The sequence below is a fragment of the Hemiscyllium ocellatum genome, chromosome 6 (genome assembly GCF_020745735.1).
Source record: "Hemiscyllium ocellatum isolate sHemOce1 chromosome 6, sHemOce1.pat.X.cur, whole genome shotgun sequence".
NCBI classification, from domain to species: domain Eukaryota; kingdom Metazoa; phylum Chordata; class Chondrichthyes; order Orectolobiformes; family Hemiscylliidae; genus Hemiscyllium; species Hemiscyllium ocellatum.
Window position 1 is genome coordinate 15,470,662 of NC_083406.1, and position 19,451 is coordinate 15,490,112.

The following is a 19,451-nucleotide window of genomic DNA, read 5'->3' on the forward strand; positions in this document are numbered from 1 at the left end:
TTGACGGTATTTGAGGTCAACAATTTGCTAATGAATTTGTATCAAAGTGATCTCACTGTTTCAGTATTCATTGCAGTTTTTATGTCTAATACAAGATAAAGGCCATACTAGCAACTGAATGTGACCTTTGCTTAATTATCTCTGGTGAAGCAAAACAGAATGACCACAGTGCTATGCAACTACGTTCCAATGTGACCCCTTTTAACTAACTACCTCTGCAGGGGCAATGAGGAATAGCTGATAAAGGCTAGCTTTCTGTAAGCGAATGTATTTATAATGGAACGAAAATTAATATGACCCATAACTCCAGCAAAAACAAAACAGCAATAAAGCAGTGTAGTAACAGCTGGTGTATTATTATTGAAGTTTGCATATTCGAGATCAACTTATAGTATAGTACACAAGATAAATATGAAAGTCAGTGTTTTAAAGCAACAGTGCAGAGATGTTCTTATTTTATGTGCTCCTGTAGGTTTCAGCCAAACTCTCCACATTCCATGGTGACAGAAACCTGTGAAGCCCCCTCCTCTTTCCCAACCCCCTTCTCTTCCTCCCCCCCACCAGCCCACAAACCTGGATATTTTAACACCCCTCTCCCCTGTACAGACTGCAGTCGAAAGGCAGCAATAATGATGATGGGTAAAGGGGAAATAGTTCAGATTCCTATCCTGAACCTTTATGAAATAGTGACTGATCACGGGAGGGAGGTGGCCTCGGACCCTCCTGGATCACATGTCTCATTGTCCCCTCCTGCATCTTAGCTGTCAGGCCTCAGTCCTGTTAGCTGGGATACCGAGGTAGATCATTGAGCCCTCGACTAAGATCTTGCCTGCCCCGCCTCCACCCTGTGTGAATCCCAGGCCCCTGTCCCATTCCTACTTCTCATTTGGTATGGAAATGCAATGCTGTATAAAAACAGGCCTTGCTGTAATCATGTGAGTGCTACCACGAGGCACTCTCCCATCTGACAGCTAGCTCCAATAAAGACACTTAGAGCTCATAATATATTATCAGAAGTGGGCTGTGACTATGACGGAGAACTGTACAGAAGCACCACTACTGAAATTGGAACACAGGAATGTTTCAGAATTGCTGAAAGCTCTAAACAGGAACAAAGAAGCAGACGGCTGTCACTGAATTACGGACTACGGATGACTACGGACTTTCCTTTCCTGGGGCCAGTCAAAGTGACACGAAACTAGGAGTAGAAAAACTGCCAACTCAATGGTAAAGTGATTAGACTTTGACAGATCTAATTAACAAGCCAGAACAGCACCGAGTAGCTACACATTTGCCATTGAGGGCTGTGTGAAACTTTTTTCTTGAACAACCCAATGTGTAGATCAGCCAAAATTTCTCCAAAGAACTGGAGGGGTGGAAGACCAATTTTGAAGATCTCTAAGGCATGCTTTGAGTTCCCAAATGAATGTAACTCTATGTATATTGTTTGTAATTTTTGAGCCCAAGTTATAAAACAAGCTATTGTTTGTTAGAAACTGCAATAATGCAGCTTACAGGATACTGTGACTGTGTATTTAAAAGATGACCTAATAGAAGACAAGATTCTACTTGGCCTACGGTGAGAGCATGTCTATTGAGAGAGGATAAACTTACCTGAAGGAAAGGGATCAACACTTGCAGGTGCACTGAGGTTATAAACCAGCAGTTAGAGCATGTTCATAGCAAAAGCAGGCCTTGCATTATGCTGATAGATGTTGTGGGCCAAAGGATTCATGGACAAAAGGGTAACACAAAGGCATATCCAACATGGGGATAGCAATGTTCACACTGCAAGAAGCTAAATCATATTGAAAGCACATAAGCAGACACAGATGGCCACAGGAGAGTTATCAACTGAAGATTCTAGTTTTCAGATGTATTCTACAAGAATATTATCACAGAGTTGATGGCAGTATAAAACTAATTCAGCATCTGCCAAGAAGCTCCAAGATTAACTGGAAAGCCAGAAATTAAGAGCTGGAAAATAAAGCTGTAGTCATTAAAGTTTTTTAACTATGTTCTGGGTGTTATTTGGGAGAGATAGATGGCTGCGTGTGCCACTTGGCATTCGATTGTTGTTTGTGAATATTCCCACTGTGGAAATCACATCAGTGATCTGCTAGTTTATTGGTTGCCAAGATATAATTGAAGAAGCCACTGTGGCTGCTGGACAGAGTCTACCAGATGAATCTGAAGGTGAACTAGAGAAAAAAAATTGCACCCCCCGCCCCCCGAAAAAGCCCAAAATCAAACACAAAGGTTGTGAACTGTCAGCAAAGACCTTCACCTGGATCCCACATAGTTGTAGCAGTAATGAAGCGATCCACAGATGTAAACTTTTTTTCCCTTTGGATTTGTTAACTACTTAGCAAAGTTATTACACATTTGTTGTTGGAGTTTGAACGCTGACTCAGTTTCATAGATGCTGGTTGGGCACAGAATAAGAAGCAGCGTTCACTAGAGTCAAATAATGAGTGATGGCAATGCCAATGCTGAAATACAATGATATAAATGGTAAAGTTACCCCATCATGTGATGCCAGCAAGACAGGAATAGGAACACCTCGACGCAATAAGAACAACTGGTTGCACTGCATTCAGTCTGTTAACACAAATGAACTGAAATGAAATGACACTACACTCCGATTAAGAATCCGTACCTGGCTATTGTTGTTGCTTATGCACACTTTCATCAATATGTCCCTCAATCGACAATGTGACAGTCTAGTTTGACCACAAAGCACTTTCCTTAAGTCATTACTATCTGTTGCAAACATCTGCAAAGACTTACTTTTATATCTTCATATTCAGAGTAAGGGAAACAAGTGTAAATCTCCCACATGTTTTCTGAGCTGCAATCCCTATAAAGATGTAGAGGATGTTACAGATTGTGAAATCTTCCAGATCCAACTCAACTTGTTCTGGAAGTCATCAATTGAATTTGAAATTGAATCCAATGGTGCCTCACTCAAATCAAGCAAACTACCCAACAAGATGTAACTCTCCAAATGTTGTGACATGTAAATGATGGAAGGATGGCCCAGACATACCGAGAACATCACTGTGGTCACAAGAACTGGAAATAGAGAAATGAATTTCCAGACTATTATACAAAGGAAATAGAATCATTATCGCCAAGGAAGATGAGAGGAGAGATGCTAAAGCAAATCCATGCAAACTACCAAGGAATTTGAGTCTGAGGAAGATAAGCAAAGGGCTCTGCTGCCTGAACAGAAGCAATGAAATCAAGAACTATATCAGCCACTGTGCTGACTGATGAGTACCAAGCTAAGCAAGCTGATGACCTAGAAGTTCCCAGGTGAAGCTGCAAGTAGATGTCATCAGTCTCCCAGGATCTATTATCATGTCACTGTAGACTTTTATTCTGGCTACTTTTTGAAGTCAGCTAGTCTACCTCCCATGAGCACCATGAGACTGTCAATGCCTAATAGTACACTTGGTTGTTAGGGCATTTCAAACATTGTATGCAAAAGTGAGGACTGCAGATGTTGGAGATCAGAGTCGAGAGTGTAGTGCTGGAAAAGCACAGCAGGTCAGGCAGCATCTGAGAAGCAGGAGAATGGACGTTTTAGGTATGAGCCCTTCATCAGGAATGAGCATCGTGTGCACATTCACCACCATTTCAAACATTGTGGAGAGCGACAATGGCCATCAGTTTGAGTCAAGAATTCTGTCATTTCATAAAGGATTAGGAAATGTAACACTATATATCATCTGGATAATTAACCCCGGTCAAGTGGAAAGGCTGAGGCAGCAGTGAGAATTCCCATCGGATTCATAAAAACATTGGGCACAGAGCGGAAATGCATACCGATAGAAGGCATGGAAAGAAATCTAGTAGAAACACTCAGGCTGAACCCAAGCTACTTTTCCAATTTAAAAATAAAAGCTACTGAAACCAGAAGAAGATTGAAGTGACAAAATCAAAGGGATATTGCGAAAAGCCATATTTCATTTTCACAAAACTGCCAAACCTTCAGTGTCCAAACTTTCAGTGTTCAACAAGAGTTGGCCAAATTGGCAGCTGGGCATCTGTGTAGAGCAACTGCCAACGTGACAGAAGTGAGCGCCCCACAACACCATTGCAAGCACAGGCACCAATGGGGAAGCTGTTCCGATACTGCAGGCAGCCAATCAGATCACCCACACCATCCATACAGACCAACCTTCAACTCCAGAAACAGAACAACAAATACTGCAACAACAAGTGACAACAGGACGACATTCCCCAGAGAAGGAACAGGACTCAGATGAACAAATACTACAAAGGGATTGACGTGATACAAAGACTGGCTGAAATGTGCAAGGCCTAATGAGAATAATGAACCGCTAATATATGAGAATAGTTGTGCAGAGTCAGTTATGTAAATAATAATATATAGAATTCTTTTTGTGTCTAAAGGGGGATGTTTGAGATAGAAATGCAATACTATATTAATCAGCCTCCTGGCTTGCTGTAGCTATGAGACATCATAAGACATACACTACTTCCACCTTACAGACAGCTCAATAGAGTCACAGCACAAGTTCAACTGTTGTTCTGCAAGCTCTTTACATTCTTGTCCCACTCCTCCACCCAGCCACAGCCTCGATCCTAACGTGTAGTCTGTACTTTCCACTCTACACCTGAATCCCAGCCCTTCGGCCTTGGTGATAGTCTCCTGCGGTGCAGGCAGTACCAGGCAGATACCCCAGTGTCGGAAGGCCACAGGAGTGGCAGCTGCATAAGTGTAGCCTCTACCTTCCCCAGTCCCAGCAAATGAGTCAGATTAGTTGCAGAATAAAGAGGTAGGAGCTGAGTGACATTTTTTTTTTCCCTGGGCCAGAATGGGAAAAATTCTTCAGGGGCAGACCTGCATGAAGAAGGTGGAATTCTGCCAAAGGGCAGAAATTTCTCATCCCTGCACTTCTGTGACCAGGGCTTGGCTGGTGAACCTCAAATTGCATTATATTAGTTTTTGTTTTAGTGCTAAGCCTGAAAGAGAATAAGCTGGATTTAGTGCATTAATGAATTTAAATGTGCTTGCCAGGGTCTCTCCAATGGGCAATTTATGTAACGGGCTTGTCAGATATTATCTGTGTTTGAGGTTCCTAGTTCAATTTAACTTGGATTGCCAGTTTTTTCCTGTCCATAACATTGTTGCCTTTACCCTTTGGATTCCTGAGGGTGCGAGTGATTGATTATTTATTGCAGGGGGTGGTGTTTGTTATAAATTCTTCATGCAGACTTGGCACCGCCCGACTCGGGTTAGAAGCTGTCCTGCCTTCAGAGTGTCAGGGACGGGCTGCTCCTTAAACTGCTGGCTGGGGTCAACAGTCGATAGCCAGAAACTGTGCTTGTTGGCGAAGTAATGGCACGTGCCGCGAGCACCATTGCATTCCACAAAAGGAGTGGTTCGGAAATCCTCCAGGCAGCTGCCTGGTGACACCAAGGACTGACCACCACCTTCACTGCCTGCAGCTGTGTGCTGGAAGGGAAAGTACAGAATATTCATTAACCTCAATCATAGACTAATAATTTCACAGAAAATAGCCACCTCCAGTAGTTAATGATCAGCTCCTTTCGTGTAAGGATCTCTTCCTGTTGAAGAAATGCAGTCTGCAATTGAGTAAGCTGAATACCAGCTCACCTATGGCTCATTCTAGGTGACCCCAGCTCTGGCTGCCATCTGTAAATGTATTACATTTCTTGTTCCAAGTGGCCAAAGCTGGGAAATACAACCTGGAGCACTGAAGTGGGAACAGAGAAGATTCCCGAGACTGGGTCTAGGGCTGAGGGATTTACATGTGGACCCTCAAAGCTGGAACTGTTCTCCTTAGTGTGGAGAAGGTCAAGGGGGATTTGACAATCTGTTTAAAATTATAAAGACTTTGATAAAGCCAGGAAAAAAAAACTGCTTCCGGTGACAGGATGGTCACACGTATAAGATGATTTTAACCAGAGGGTAAAAGCAATTTTCTTATCTCGGTTGAGAATGCAATGGCTGAAAGGGTAGTATTAGCAAAGTTAAATGGTATTTCGATAGGTAATTAATTTACAGGACCATGGGGAAGTGCAGAGGCTGTGGATCTAGAGTCATAGAGATGTACAGCATGGAAACAGACCCTTTGGTCTGACTCATCCATGGCAACCGGATATTCAAAACTGATCTAGTCCCATTTGCAAGCATTTGGCCCCTATCCCTCTAAACCCTTCCTATTCATATACCCATCTTTTAAGCGGTGTCATTTAAATATTCTATCAATCTCCACCACTTCCTCTGGCAGCTCTTTCCATCCACTCACCACCCTCTCCATGAAAACGTTGCCCCTTAGGTCCCTTTTATATCTTTTTCCTCTCCCCTTCCTCTGGGGGAGTCCAGAACTAGAGGGCATATCTTTAGGGTGAGAGGGGAAAGATATAAAAGGGATTTAAGGGGCAACTTTTCACGCAGAGGGTGATACATGTATGGAATGCCTGCCAGAGAAAGTGGTGGAGGCTGGTACAATTACAACATTTAAAATGATTTGGAGATGCCGGTGTTGGACTGGGGTGGACAAAGTTAAAAATGACACAACACCAGGTTATAGTCCAACAGGTTTATTTGGAAGCACTAGCTTTCGGAGCGACGCTCCTTCAGGTGGTTGTGATGACCACCACCTGATGAAGGAGCAGCACCCGAAAGCTAGTGCTTCCAAATAAACCTGTTGGACTATAACCTGGTGTTGTGTCATTTTTAACATTTAAAAGGCAGCTGGATGGTTATATGAATAGGAAGGGTTTAGAGGGATATGGGCCAAATGCCGGCCAATGGGACTAGATTAGGTTAGGATATGTGCTTGGCATAGACGAGTTGGACCGAAGGGTCTGCTTCTATGCTGTACATCTCTATGACTCTCTACAAGTCTTGCCCTGATTTGCCTTTCCAAAATGCAGCGCCTCCCATTTAGCTCTTTCAAACAGCCAGGATAGATATAATGAACCAAACGTGCTATGAAATTATGAGTCAACACTGCCCGTCCCAAACATCGGAGATATGTGGCGCATTGAAATTATGTAAAATCTTACCATTAGAAAAGAGTAACCAATCCACAGACTGCGCCACCCAGTGGGGCACATTGGAATTGTGATGTCCTGGCTGTGAACAGCGACTGCCAGAGACGGAGCCTCACACACTGAGCACCGGCTGATGTACTGTTTGATTTCGGCATCAGCCACAGGCATCATTGGAATCGGAGCATTGGTAGACAACCAATAAGACTTGTCATTTCGGCTTGCAAAGTAGCAAACATTATTGATGTTACAGTACACAAAGGGTATTGTACTGAACCTTGGCATACACGATCCAGCCAGCCCTGGAGAGTGAAACAGCCAGAATGAACATACATACTGAGCAAAACCCGCTATCACATTTACCACATCCACTCGGACACTGACAATCCCCGACATTCGCTTTCTCCAACTTCCATTCTCACAACTGAGCTCTGACACATTCAGAACATAATTGTGTTCCTATCCCAATCAAATAATGGCTCAGCAGTAATACACCAGTCCTCAAGTCTGGTCCTGAGTTCAAATCCCATTGCAGAGAGTTCAGCACAGAAAGCACACCAACACCCCACCACTGTAGTACTCAGTGAGTGTTGAACTGTAAGTGAGGGGGGAGCAGTCCAGAGATAGTGATATAGTTACAGGGAACATGTTGAAGGAGCAGTTTATTGTTAGAATCAATACGGAGAGAGTGTCAATGCAGTGAGGGAGTGTCAGTGCCCAGGGAGAACTGCAGTGAGGGAGTGTCAGCGCCCAGGGAGAACTGCAGTGAGGGAGTGTCAGCGCCCAGGGAGAACTGCAGTGAGGGAGTGTCAGCGCCCAGGGAGAACTGCAGTGAGGGAGTGTCAGTGCCCAGGGAGAACTGCAGTGAGGGAGTGTCAGCGCCCAGGGAGAACTGCAGTGAGGGAGTGTCAGCGCCCAGGGAGAACTGCAGTGAGGGAGTGTCAGTACCGAGGGAGAGCTGCAGTGAGAGAATGTCAGAACCGATGGAGCGTTGAAGCGAGTGAGTACTTAGGCATATTTAATGCTAATTCTAAGAAGTTAAATCAAACTTCTGTCTGTTCACAAGGATTTTAATAAAACCACATTCTGAGCGAGGATGAGGACTTAAAACCTCCCCATAGAATTGTAAAAATTATAAAGACCATGGTAAATTTAAACTGTAGCTGAAATGTGGTTATTGTAGTCCCGTTTCTCATTCGTAAGCCTGTACAAGAGAGGGGGGAAACGATGTGAAAACAGGGATCAATGTTCAGAAGTCTGACATTATTATTTTATAACCCACCCAGATCCTGATTGTGAGCTTTTTCCTGTCCTTCCACAAATAACAGACTGTATCCATCCCAGAGTTTGTTCATTCCAAGCGGACACGGTGGGATTTCCTGCGACTGACTGTGTTTAACCAAGAGGTATCCAACACTGACACTTCGGCCTGGCATACCTTCCATCCCGCGTACCCCTTGGGTGCCAGGGACACCTACAGAACAAAGCAAAATGTCAGCATCTACCGTTCAATGCAGATAAAATATGTCTAAAACAATTATATTTGGACCAGTGATGGGATGTTTTAAGGAGAGGATGTGAATCAACTCTCTCCTTCACAATCACACAATCTTCTTTGTGATTTTCTCATCACCCTCCATCTCCAAAGCTCACTTCACAACCACCCACCCACCCACCCACCCACACACACACTCTCTCACACAGACGCACACTAGCACACCTTCTCTCACATACCTACACTTACACACAGACACACAGTCTGTCTCACACACATACACTCACACTCCTCTCTCTCACACATACTTGCACTCCCCCTTCTCTTTCTCACACACACACAGACATACACTCACATTCCTCTCTCCCTCACACATACATATTTGCACTCGCCCCCTCTCTCTCACACACACACACAGACAGACGCTCGCACTCCTCTCACACACAAACACACACTTGCACTCGTTCTCTCACACACACGCATATACAGACACAGTCTCCCTCACACACACAAGGACACACTCAAATAGACTCACTTATTCTCTCATACAATCACACACAGAGAGACACACACTCTCTCACACACAAACAGACACACCTTCGCACTCCTCTCTCACACACTCACACAGACACGCACTCACATAGACACACACTCACTGTTCCAGCAGTAGCTCCCTGTAGAATGTTATTACTGTGCATGTGCTGTTTTCTCAGAGCACCATGGTTACCAGGAATAAGCCTGGGGGTCCTTCGTCCTTTGAGGTGCTGCACACCCAAGTGGCTGAACAGTGAATACATTAACCCCTCCACCTCCGTTTTGATGGAAGGTCACTGACCTGAAAGGGTCAACTCCTTCTCACTCTCTACAGACACAGCTGAGAAATTCCAGCGTGATTTGTGGAGTTTTCACATTTTCAGCATTTGGATCTTTGAGAATGAGAGCACTGCGGGAAAGGGTTTTGAGGTCAGGGAGGGACGGGTGCTTTTGAACATTTCTTTAGTGATGCTGTGACCTGGGTGGGTGTGAGACTGGATGGCACTGCCTCGTCACACAGGTTGGGCCTCTGATTTCCCTAACCTCCATCCCCTTCCCCTCACTCAGGGTGTGCTACAGACAAAGGCCTTGTACCTTTAAATCCCAAAGATCCTTGTTGTCCGACTGGACCTGCTTCACCTCTGGGGCCTATTCTTCCTGGGGAGCCAGTGAGCCCAGGGATTCCTGGTTTACCCGGAGGGCCCTTCACACCTGTGCAGAGAAACACAACACACAGCCGGAGAGATTTAAACAGACTCTCAGGCCCAGAATCAGTCTCACAACAAGGTTCAACATGAGCAGCGTTTGTTCTCACACTTGGCCTTCTCCAGCTTGTCGTCTGCAATTAAGGTTTGACATGAAAGCGAGAAAAAAACTGGTCTTTCTATAGCACCTCCACCACACTGGGATCTCGGTGGTTTTTTTCACAGCCATTTACAGTACATTTACAAGGGAGTGCATTCTTGTAACACAAGGACATGGCCAATTTGTGCACAGCAAGATCCCACAAATGGCAACAACAGAGTGATCATCTTTTTTCTCATTCCTAGTTCCTGCGAAGAAGGTGTTAGTGGCTTATCTCCTTGCATATGTGTGTGTGGGTGAACATGTTTATTTGCGTGTGTGCATATTAGATTACAGTGTGGAAACAGGCCCTTCGGCCCAACAAGTCCACACCAACCCACCGAAGCGCAACTCACCCATACCCCTACATTTACCCCTTACCTAACACTACGGGCAATTTAGCGTGGCCAATTCACCTGACCCGCACATCTTTGGACTGTGGGAGGAAACCGGAGCACCCGGAGGAAACCCACGCAGACACGGGGAGAACGTGCAAACTCCACACAGTCAGTCGCCTGAGGCGGGAATTGAACCCGGATCTCAGGCGCTGTGAGGCAGCAGTGCTAACCACTGTGCCACTGTGCTGCCCAGATACATTGTGTGTGCATATATGTGTACATGTGTGTATGTTCTTACAGGTACGCCTGTGTGCACATGTACGTGTGTATACATGTGTACATATGTGTGTACACGTGTACGTGTGTGTATGTATTCTTGCATGTGCACAGGTGATCCAATTACAATATTTGAAAGGCATCTGGATGGGTATATGAATAGCAAGGGTTTAGAGGGAAATAGGCCAAGTGCTGGAAAACAGGGCTACATTAATTTAGGATATCTGGTCAGCATGGATGAGTTGGACCGAAGGGTGTGTTTTCGTGCTGTACATCTCTATGACTCCATGTCCATGTGTACGTATGTATATATGTATATGTGTGCGTGTGCATGTATGTGTGTGAAAGTGCTCACACAATGTTGTCAGGCAGGATAGTACAGGATGAGGTGTCTTTCTGCTAATCCAGTTGCACTGCTCCAGAAATACCATGTGTTTTCTCAATTACCTGTGGAAGAATGAAACTAAACAGATGTTTGCACTCTCACCTTCATCCCCAGGAACCCCCTTTGGACCTGGGTCCCCTCGAAATCCACGCTGCCCAGGATTTCCTGGGGCGCCATCAGCTCCCCGCGGTGCAGTGAATGGTTGGGGAGAAGGAGCTGGTCCCTGTGGGCCAGGCAATCCCAATAAACCTGCAACCCATTCAAATCAATGAGAGAATTAGCAAACACAGAGCACTTTTAACATACACTGAGCTTTCTGCCCCCAGACCACAAGCTCTCCCAGTCTGGTGCATCTGCAGAATCTGACTACATTGCCCTGAGTGTGATGTGAATTATAACCAACACCAATCCAACACTGAGGCTCTCTGCATTTCCACCCATTCGGATTGATTCGGTGTTTTCTACGTTTTGTCTAGGTCAGTGGGCATTCCCAGGATTTAGTCTGAATCCTCACAATGTTTGGGTGCAACTCATGGTCTTTCATGTGGAACTTTTTCAAATGTCTTCTGGAAGTCTTGAAATGTCTGTTCTATCAGACTTCCACAGTGCCTTAAAGTTGCATCTTCCTTAAGGAGCTGGGCATTAAACAACTGAAACCATATGATGCCGGGTCGGGATTTGGAAATCTGAAACTTGTTGGGAAAGGATAGCAGGAACAAATCGAGGCCATTCGGCCCTATTTTACCAAGAGGTGAAGTATTGCCTGGCTTACCATCCTTGGGCTGAATGGCTGGGGTTTGTGATAAAGCTTTCATGTGTAAATATTTTGTGAAGGTTCACCAGAACTCCCTCCAGAATCTCCCCACCATCATCCTCAGCAGACATTGGACTTTCCCAGAAATGTCAAAAATGGGGAAAAAAAAAATCAATATGCAGCGCAGAGTCAGAAAGTTAGGATTCTGTCGCGAAGATATTACCGTAGAGATGACCATTGAGAGAAGTAAAGGATGATTGACTGATCCCAGATTCCTAGTGAGGGGCGGAGTATCAGGTTGGAATCAAAATGGAACCTGTTATGTTTGGATGAGTACCCATCCTGCTATGTGTCCTGCCATATTCTAAGGCAGTCTGACAGATTTGGGACAGTCCCCTCATGCACAGGTCATTCTGCTATAATACGCATTTTGTCAAAGCAAATTCACACGATTGACGAACTGAGGACGCTGTTCCTAAAGCGTGAAGTTTTAAATCACGTGTTGGCTGAAATGCAATTGCAGCACCAACACTTTAGGCACTGTTTCTAAAGAGTGATTTTTTTATAATGCAGGGCTGCTCAAGAACATAACTATCGCATTGTAGAAGAATTAATTGTACGCAAACACGTGATTGGTGCAGAGGGGGGCGGTCTATCTTGTTTATTAGCAAACGTCGGTACTAGCTGCGTCACATGAGGCCGGCAATGTGCAGATCAGAGAGAGAAAAGGCTTCACTTACCAGCGAGACCCACTGAACCTTTCTGTCCAGGAACTCCAGGGTCTCCTTGTGGTCCAGCTTTCCCAGGGTAACCCATTATACCCTGGTCACCTCTTTGACCTTTCAACATACATATATTTTAAAAAATAAGTTACACATACTTTGATGATAATATAGAACCTCAATATAATGGTGCAATAACTCCACAGAGGCTGGTATCCCATCACCGGGTCACCCTTAATTTACATGTGAACAGTACATGACACTGATCCAGCTCCCTAAGAGCCAGCTTTCAGTGAACAAAACCACTGACGCTCCTGTTTATATCTGTCAGCCAGGACTCCCTGATTGAACCAGGTATACAGCCCCACAATGGGAACTCATATTCTATGAGGTCTGTCAGGCTGAGCTCATTATAATCACTATAGATGGATTTTCCTGATAATGGTGAATGTATCCGGTATCATGTAACAAATTAACTCTGGTTTACTAGGTATGAGACTTCCATTCCTCAAATTCATTGATCAGCAGTAGAGAGCCCTTCTGGCATGGGTGGTAGTGTCCTTACCTCTGGAGAGTGGTGTGGGTTCAAGTCCACACCATGGATTTCCCATGAATGTGGCTAATCTGTGGAAGACTGTAGGAGGGGGAGAAACTGGATTTGGGAAGGAGAAAGGGAATTGTGTTTGGAAACCATTATGCTAGATGTTCAATATTCAGATTTATTGAAGGTATTGGAACGGAATATAGTCAGGACATTAACAGGTGACCAATGGGGTGCTACCAACCAATCCAATGGAACCCTTGCAAACAAAACACCTCTGAAGACTTTGATTAGAAAATATCTGCTGTGCCACATAGAGGGAGTAAAACCATTTACTGATCTAAGGACCAGAACTCTAAGCCCAGGGTCTTGCAATGGGGAAGGGACACCAGGCATTTGAGAGGTCGAGGTGAAGGCAGGGGGGATTTCTACATCTGGACACAGGGTCAGTGACAGAGGTACCAAAACATGTCTCTGCCACCTGATGCCATAGCAGAGGGACCCAGTGGGTGCTCCCTCCCCATTGGCTTCCATGATTCCCTAAATAGATGGGTTGGAGGTGGGAGATAAGGCAACTGGAGGCCTACACAAGAATTTTAAGGATCCTCACCATTGATGGCAGTGTATTAAATACTGCCCAAGTATGTACCACAACACCAGGTTTGTTGAGATACCAGAGGGGAAACTGATCCATCGCAGACTCTTCGTGAGGAACATGTTGGGGAGCATGGGAGGAGAATTAGCAATGCAGAGCCATGTCTCTGACCCAGAACATGGCTAATCTGTAGAAGACTATAGGAGGGGGTGAAACTGGATTTGGGAAGAAGAAAGGGAATTGTATTTGCAAACCATTATGCAACATGCTGAATAGTCAGATTTATTGATGGTATTGTAAATGAAAGCAGTCAGGACATTAACAGGTGAGCAATGAGGGTCATACCAACCAATCCAATCAAATCCATTGCCTTGCAAACATTCCATTTCCCTGTGTTTTAATAACGACGTTATGTAACAACTAGTTTGATACAATCTCCCACAAAAGAGCAATCTACTTTTTTATATTTTGTAAGAGATGTCAGACTTGCCTTTAATTCCAGGAATGCCATTGATACCTGGAAGACCAGAAGTTCCCTTCTCACCGTGGATCCCTAGTGATCCTATGAAGCCAGATGCACCTGGATTCCCTATCTCACCCTTGTTTCCAGGTTGTCCCAACCTGCCAAAGGGACCCGGTTGACCAGGGTAGCCTGCAAGAAAGCCCAGGACAAAATTAAACATCTTTGCTACCTCAGCCATACGGCCCCTCATTGACTCAAACTCTTCAGTCATGATTATTAGATTACATTACAGTGTAGAAACAGGCCCTTCAGCCCAACAAGTCCACACCGACTCGCCGAAGCGCAACACACCCATACCCCTACATTTACCCCTTACCTAACACAACAGGCAATTTAGCATGGCCAATTCACCTGACCTGCACATCTTTGGATTGTGGGAGGAAACCAGAGTACCCGGAGGAAACCCACGCAGACACAGGGAGTACGTGCAAACTCCACACAGTCAGTCGCCTGAGGTGGGAATTGAACCCGGGTCTACAGGCGCTGTGAGGCAGCAGTGCTAACCACTGTGCCACAGTGCCGCCCACTCTCTGCCAGCAGTGCCTGAGTTTTCAACACAAACATTTGGCACTCACTCTAATGTCAGTAAATGTTGATAGTTCTATGATTCATAATCCATGGTTTGTCTCTACAGTCTCAAAACATTCACTGTAAGGGTGGCATGGTGGCTCAGTGGTTAGCACTACTGCCTCACAATGCCATCAACCCAGGTTCGATTCCCGCCTCAGGCGACTGTCTGTGTGGAGTTTGCACATTCTCCCCATGTCTGTGTGGGTTTCCCCTGGTTTCCTCCCACAGTCCAAAGATGTGCAGGTTAGGTGGATTGGCCATGCTAAATTGCCCCTAGTTTTCAGAGATGTGTAGGTTAGGTGTATTAGTCAGGGGTAAATGTGAGATAGTGGGGTACGGGATTGGGTCTGGGTGGGTTGCCCTTCAGAGGGTCGGTGTGGACCCATTGGGCCAAAGGGCCTGTTTCCACACTGTAGGGATTCTATGTTTCAATGAAGCTTTCTGACCACTCAGAGCACATTCTGACCTTTTGTGGTGACCTGGTTAGAATCCTAACTAATCACGGTCAGTCAGGGATCTAACTTACCTTGTGGACCGTCATATCCTTTTGGCCCTGGATCACCTGCTTTTCCTGGTTTGTTCGAAGGGATCACAGGCCCTGGATCACCTGGAGGTCCCATTGAGCCAACAAGACCTGGTTCACCTGAAGTAAATGATAAATCCATAGTAAGTGTCTGCAGAGGATTCATTCAGTATTAGCATCAGAACTCATCAAACAGTTTTACATGGTATCTGTGATAGGAATGAGCAGGAAGGTTGGTGTGAAGAGTCTTTAGATCATTCAACACATAAATGGTTTGAACCAACACTTACCGACATCACCTATGGGACCAACTCCCCCTGGTAGCCCTGGTTCCCCTGGTCGGGTATTGGGTATCCCTCTCTCCCCTTTCTCACCCTGGTGACCAGTTTGACCTGGAGTTCCTCTCGCATTTAGACCTGTTCATAAAAGAACAATATTACACACTCCACTCATTGTTTAATGTTCAATGTCAACTTGTCATATTTGCAGTTCTACCTTCAGAGTTAGAACAAGGTAGATTTCAGCTTCACCCATTAGCTCAGGTTAATACATCAGTGCTGTACTGAGGGAGTGCAGTATTGATACTGTACTGAATTTTTGGTTACTTGTTTAACTAAATGTAAAATATCCTATCCCACATTCCATAATCATAGAGGTCTGTGTGTACCACATCTATCTCGTGACTCTCATCCACACTTGCTGTTACCTTGTTAAAAACAACACACACAATTTCATACAATGATTGGAGTTCTAAGCGTGGAAGCAGGCCATTCAGCCCATCGAGTCCATATCAACTGTCTGTAGAGCATCCCACCCAGAACCCAGAACCCAGAACCCCCCCCCCCCCATAATCCTGCATTTCCCAAGGTTAGTCCACATACCTTGCACATCTGTAAACACTACAGGCAATACAGGCCAGTCCACCTAACCTGCACATCTTTGGACTATGGGAAGAAACTAGAGCACCCAGACGCATCCCACGCAGACACAGACAGAATGTGCAAATTAAACACAGATAGTTGCCTGAGGGTGGAATCGAACCCATGTCCCTGGCAGTGTGAGGCAGCAGTGCTAACCACTGAGCGACAGTGTGGCATATTTGGTTAAACACAACTGGTGTTTAACAAATCTCTGCTGGCTTTTCTTCATTATTCCACATTTGTCCAAGTGAGTGTTCATTTGGTCTGGGATTAACGTTTCTAAATGTTTTCTAAGTGTTAAACTAGAGAAAAGCAGCAACATTATTCCCAAAATGTTTTCTCCCATGACGGGGGAGGGAGGTTAAGAGGATGAGTCGAGAGTGTGATGCTGGAAAAGCACAGCCGGTCAGGCAGCATCCTGTGTGTAGAATCGACATTTCGAGCGTGAGCTCTTCATCAGGAAGATGATTCCCGACGAAGGACTTACGCTCAAAATGTCGATTCTCCTGCTCCTCGGATGCTGCCTGACCGGCTGTGCTTTCCCAGCACCACGCTCTCGACTCTGACCTGCAGCATTTGCAGTCCTTACTTTTTCCCAGTTAAGAGGAAAAGCCTACCCTGAATATTTGTGTACCCATCCCACCCAGCTCCAGTATACTCAGAATGTACCTCAGGCTGGGGGTCTCTCCAGCGAATATGCAATGGCAGCTAATTCCAGCCTCTAACCTCCACTCACCAATTTTGACGTAATTGAGTCATAGAGATGTACAGCATGGAAACAGACTCTTCAGTCCAAACTGTCCATGCTGACCAGATATCCCAACCCAATCTAGTCCCACCTGCCAGCACCCGGACCATATCCCTCCAAACCCTTCCTATTCATATACCCATCCAAATGACTTTTAAATGTTGCAATTGTACCAGCCTCCACCACTTCCTCTGGCAGCTCATTCCATACACGTTCCACCCTCTGTGTGAAAAAGTTGCCCCTGAGGTATCTTTTATATTTTTCCCTCTCACCCTAAACCTATGCCCTCTAGTTCTGGACTCCCCCACCCCAGGGACAAGACTTTTCATGCCCCTCATAACTTTGTAAACCTCTATAACGTCACCCCTCAGCCTCCAACGCTCCAGGGAAAACAGCCCCAGTCTGTTCAGCCTCTCCCTATAGCTCAAATCCTCCAACCCTGGCAACATCCTTGTAAATCTTTTCTGAACCCTTTCAAGTTTCACACCATCTTTCTGATAGGAAGGAGACCAGAATTGCACGCAATATTCCAACAGTGGCCTAACCAATGTCCTGTACAGCTGCAACATGACCTCCCGATTACTGTCTGTACTCAAAACTCAGACCAATAAAGGAAAGCATACCAAATACCTTCTTCACTATCCTATCCACCTGCGACTCCACTTTCAAGGAGCTATGAACCTGCACTCCAAGGTCTCTTTGTTTAGCAACAATCCCTAGGACCTTACCATTAAGTGTATATGTCCTGCTAAGATTTGCTTTCCCAAAATGCAGCATCTCGCATTTATGAGAATTAAACTCCATCTGCCACTTCTCTGCCCATTGGCCCATCTGGTCAACATCCAGTTGTAATCTGAGGTCTCCAACCCTATTCCCCTGTTGGTCGTGGCAGGCATTTGACCAGCTGAGAGGTTTGGGTTTTGGTGATGCCAATATTAAGGAACTGAATTTCACAGCTTGCATTTGCAATGAGTCCCACTGGACCTTGACCTGAGGTCCGAGGGGTGGGCAGTAAAGTGCAAAGCAGGAGTTTTGAGAAGCTCCACTCCAGGAGCCTGCAGCAACATCGACCACATAAAAGGTTTTAGAACATAGAACATAGAAAAATACAGCGCAGTACAGGCCCTTTGGCCCTCGGTGTTGCACCGATCCAAGCCCACCTAACCTACACTAGCCCACTATCCTCCATATGCCCATCCAATGCCCGTTTAAATGCCCATAAAGAGGGAGAGTCCACCACTGTTACTGGCAGGGCATTCCATGAACTCACGACTCGCTGAGTAAAGAATCTACCCCTAACATCTGTCCTATACCTACCACCCCTTAATTTAAAGCTATGCCCTCTCGTAATAGCTGACTCCATACGTGGAAAAAGGTTCTCATGGTCAACCCTATCTAAACCCCTAATCATCTTGTACACCTCTATCAAGTCACCCCTAAACCTTCTTTTCTCCAATGAAAACAGCCCCAAGTGCCTCAGCCTTTCCTCATACGATCTTCCTACCATACCAGGCAACATCCTGGTAAACCTCCTCTGCACCCGTTCCAGTGCCTCCACATCCTTCCTATAGTATGGCGACCAAAACTGCACACAATACTCCAGATGTGGCCGCACCAGAGTCTTATACAACTGCAACATGACCTCAGGACTCCGGAACTCAATTCCTCTACCAGTAAAAGCCAGTACGCCACATGCCTTCTTCACAGCACTATTTACCTGGGTGGCAACTTTCAGAGATCTGTGTACATGGACACCAAGATCCCTCTGCTCATCCACACTACCAAGTATCCGACCACTAGCTCAGTACTCCATCTTCTTGTTACTCTTACCAAAGTGTTCCAACCGGGGATTACAGATGCCACCTTTAAACTCTGGAGATCCAGGGGCATCTCATGCTTAGGGGACCTATTTAAAGATGGGATCCTGATGTCCTTTGAGCAGCTGCGTCTGAAATTCGGAATACCTAATGGGGATCTCTTTCGATACTTCCAAGTTCGAGATTATATACAGAGGAAGACTACATTAATAGATAGTCTTTATAAATCAGACAGAGAACGTAATGTCTTACGACCAGCGGGGGCATCCTCCGTTAGTACTATATACCATTTGCTACATGATGGAGTCTCAGGAGACATGGATGACCTGCTTAAAACATGGGAGCAGGACTTGGGGCTAGAAATCTCTGAGGATATGTGGAATGACATTTGGGAAAATGCTAGAAGAATTGCTATCTGTAACAGAACTCAGGCTATCCAACTAAAGATACTTCATAGGGCCCATATAGCTCCGGCTCGACTGGCAAAATTTAAGGCAGGAGCATCTCCAATGTGTCCTAAATGCAAAATAGAGGTGGGTACTCTTGTACATTGTTTGTGGACTTGTCAGAAAATCCGCAGATACTGGACTAAAGTGGCAAATACCCTGACAGAAATTTTAGGAACGGAAATTAGGGTGGACCCTGTATCTCTCCTTTTGGGCTTTTCGAACCTCTCATCTCTGGATATGCATGGGAAGAGACTATTTTCTATTCTCTCTTTCTGTGCAAGGAAAAATATTTTGGTGAACTGGGTGGCTGAGGGCCCCCCTGGACTTTCAAATTGGCACAGATTAATTATGGAATATATCCCCCT

General features: G+C 45.3%; 1 protein-coding gene across 2 annotated transcripts in view; it reads right to left on the reverse strand.

Annotated features, from left to right (window-relative positions):
* Positions 1 to 569: 569 nt before the first annotated feature.
* The window catches only part of LOC132816367 (collagen alpha-6(IV) chain-like), a 206,216-nt gene continuing 187,334 nt past the window's right edge, over positions 570 to 19,451 (reverse strand). For both annotated transcript variants that reach the window (XM_060825834.1, XM_060825833.1), the window contains 9 exons: positions 15,443 to 15,568; positions 15,156 to 15,272; positions 14,027 to 14,188; positions 12,419 to 12,517; positions 11,027 to 11,173; positions 9,677 to 9,793; positions 8,336 to 8,527; positions 7,069 to 7,355; positions 570 to 5,488 (listed from right to left, as the gene is read on the reverse strand). In XM_060825834.1, the coding sequence (XP_060681817.1) occupies positions 5,228 to 5,488; positions 7,069 to 7,355; positions 8,336 to 8,527; positions 9,677 to 9,793; positions 11,027 to 11,173; positions 12,419 to 12,517; positions 14,027 to 14,188; positions 15,156 to 15,272; positions 15,443 to 15,568 (1,508 nt within the window). In that variant the 3' untranslated portion in view covers positions 570 to 5,227. The remainder of the gene's footprint in view (positions 5,489 to 7,068; positions 7,356 to 8,335; positions 8,528 to 9,676; positions 9,794 to 11,026; positions 11,174 to 12,418; positions 12,518 to 14,026; positions 14,189 to 15,155; positions 15,273 to 15,442; positions 15,569 to 19,451) is intronic.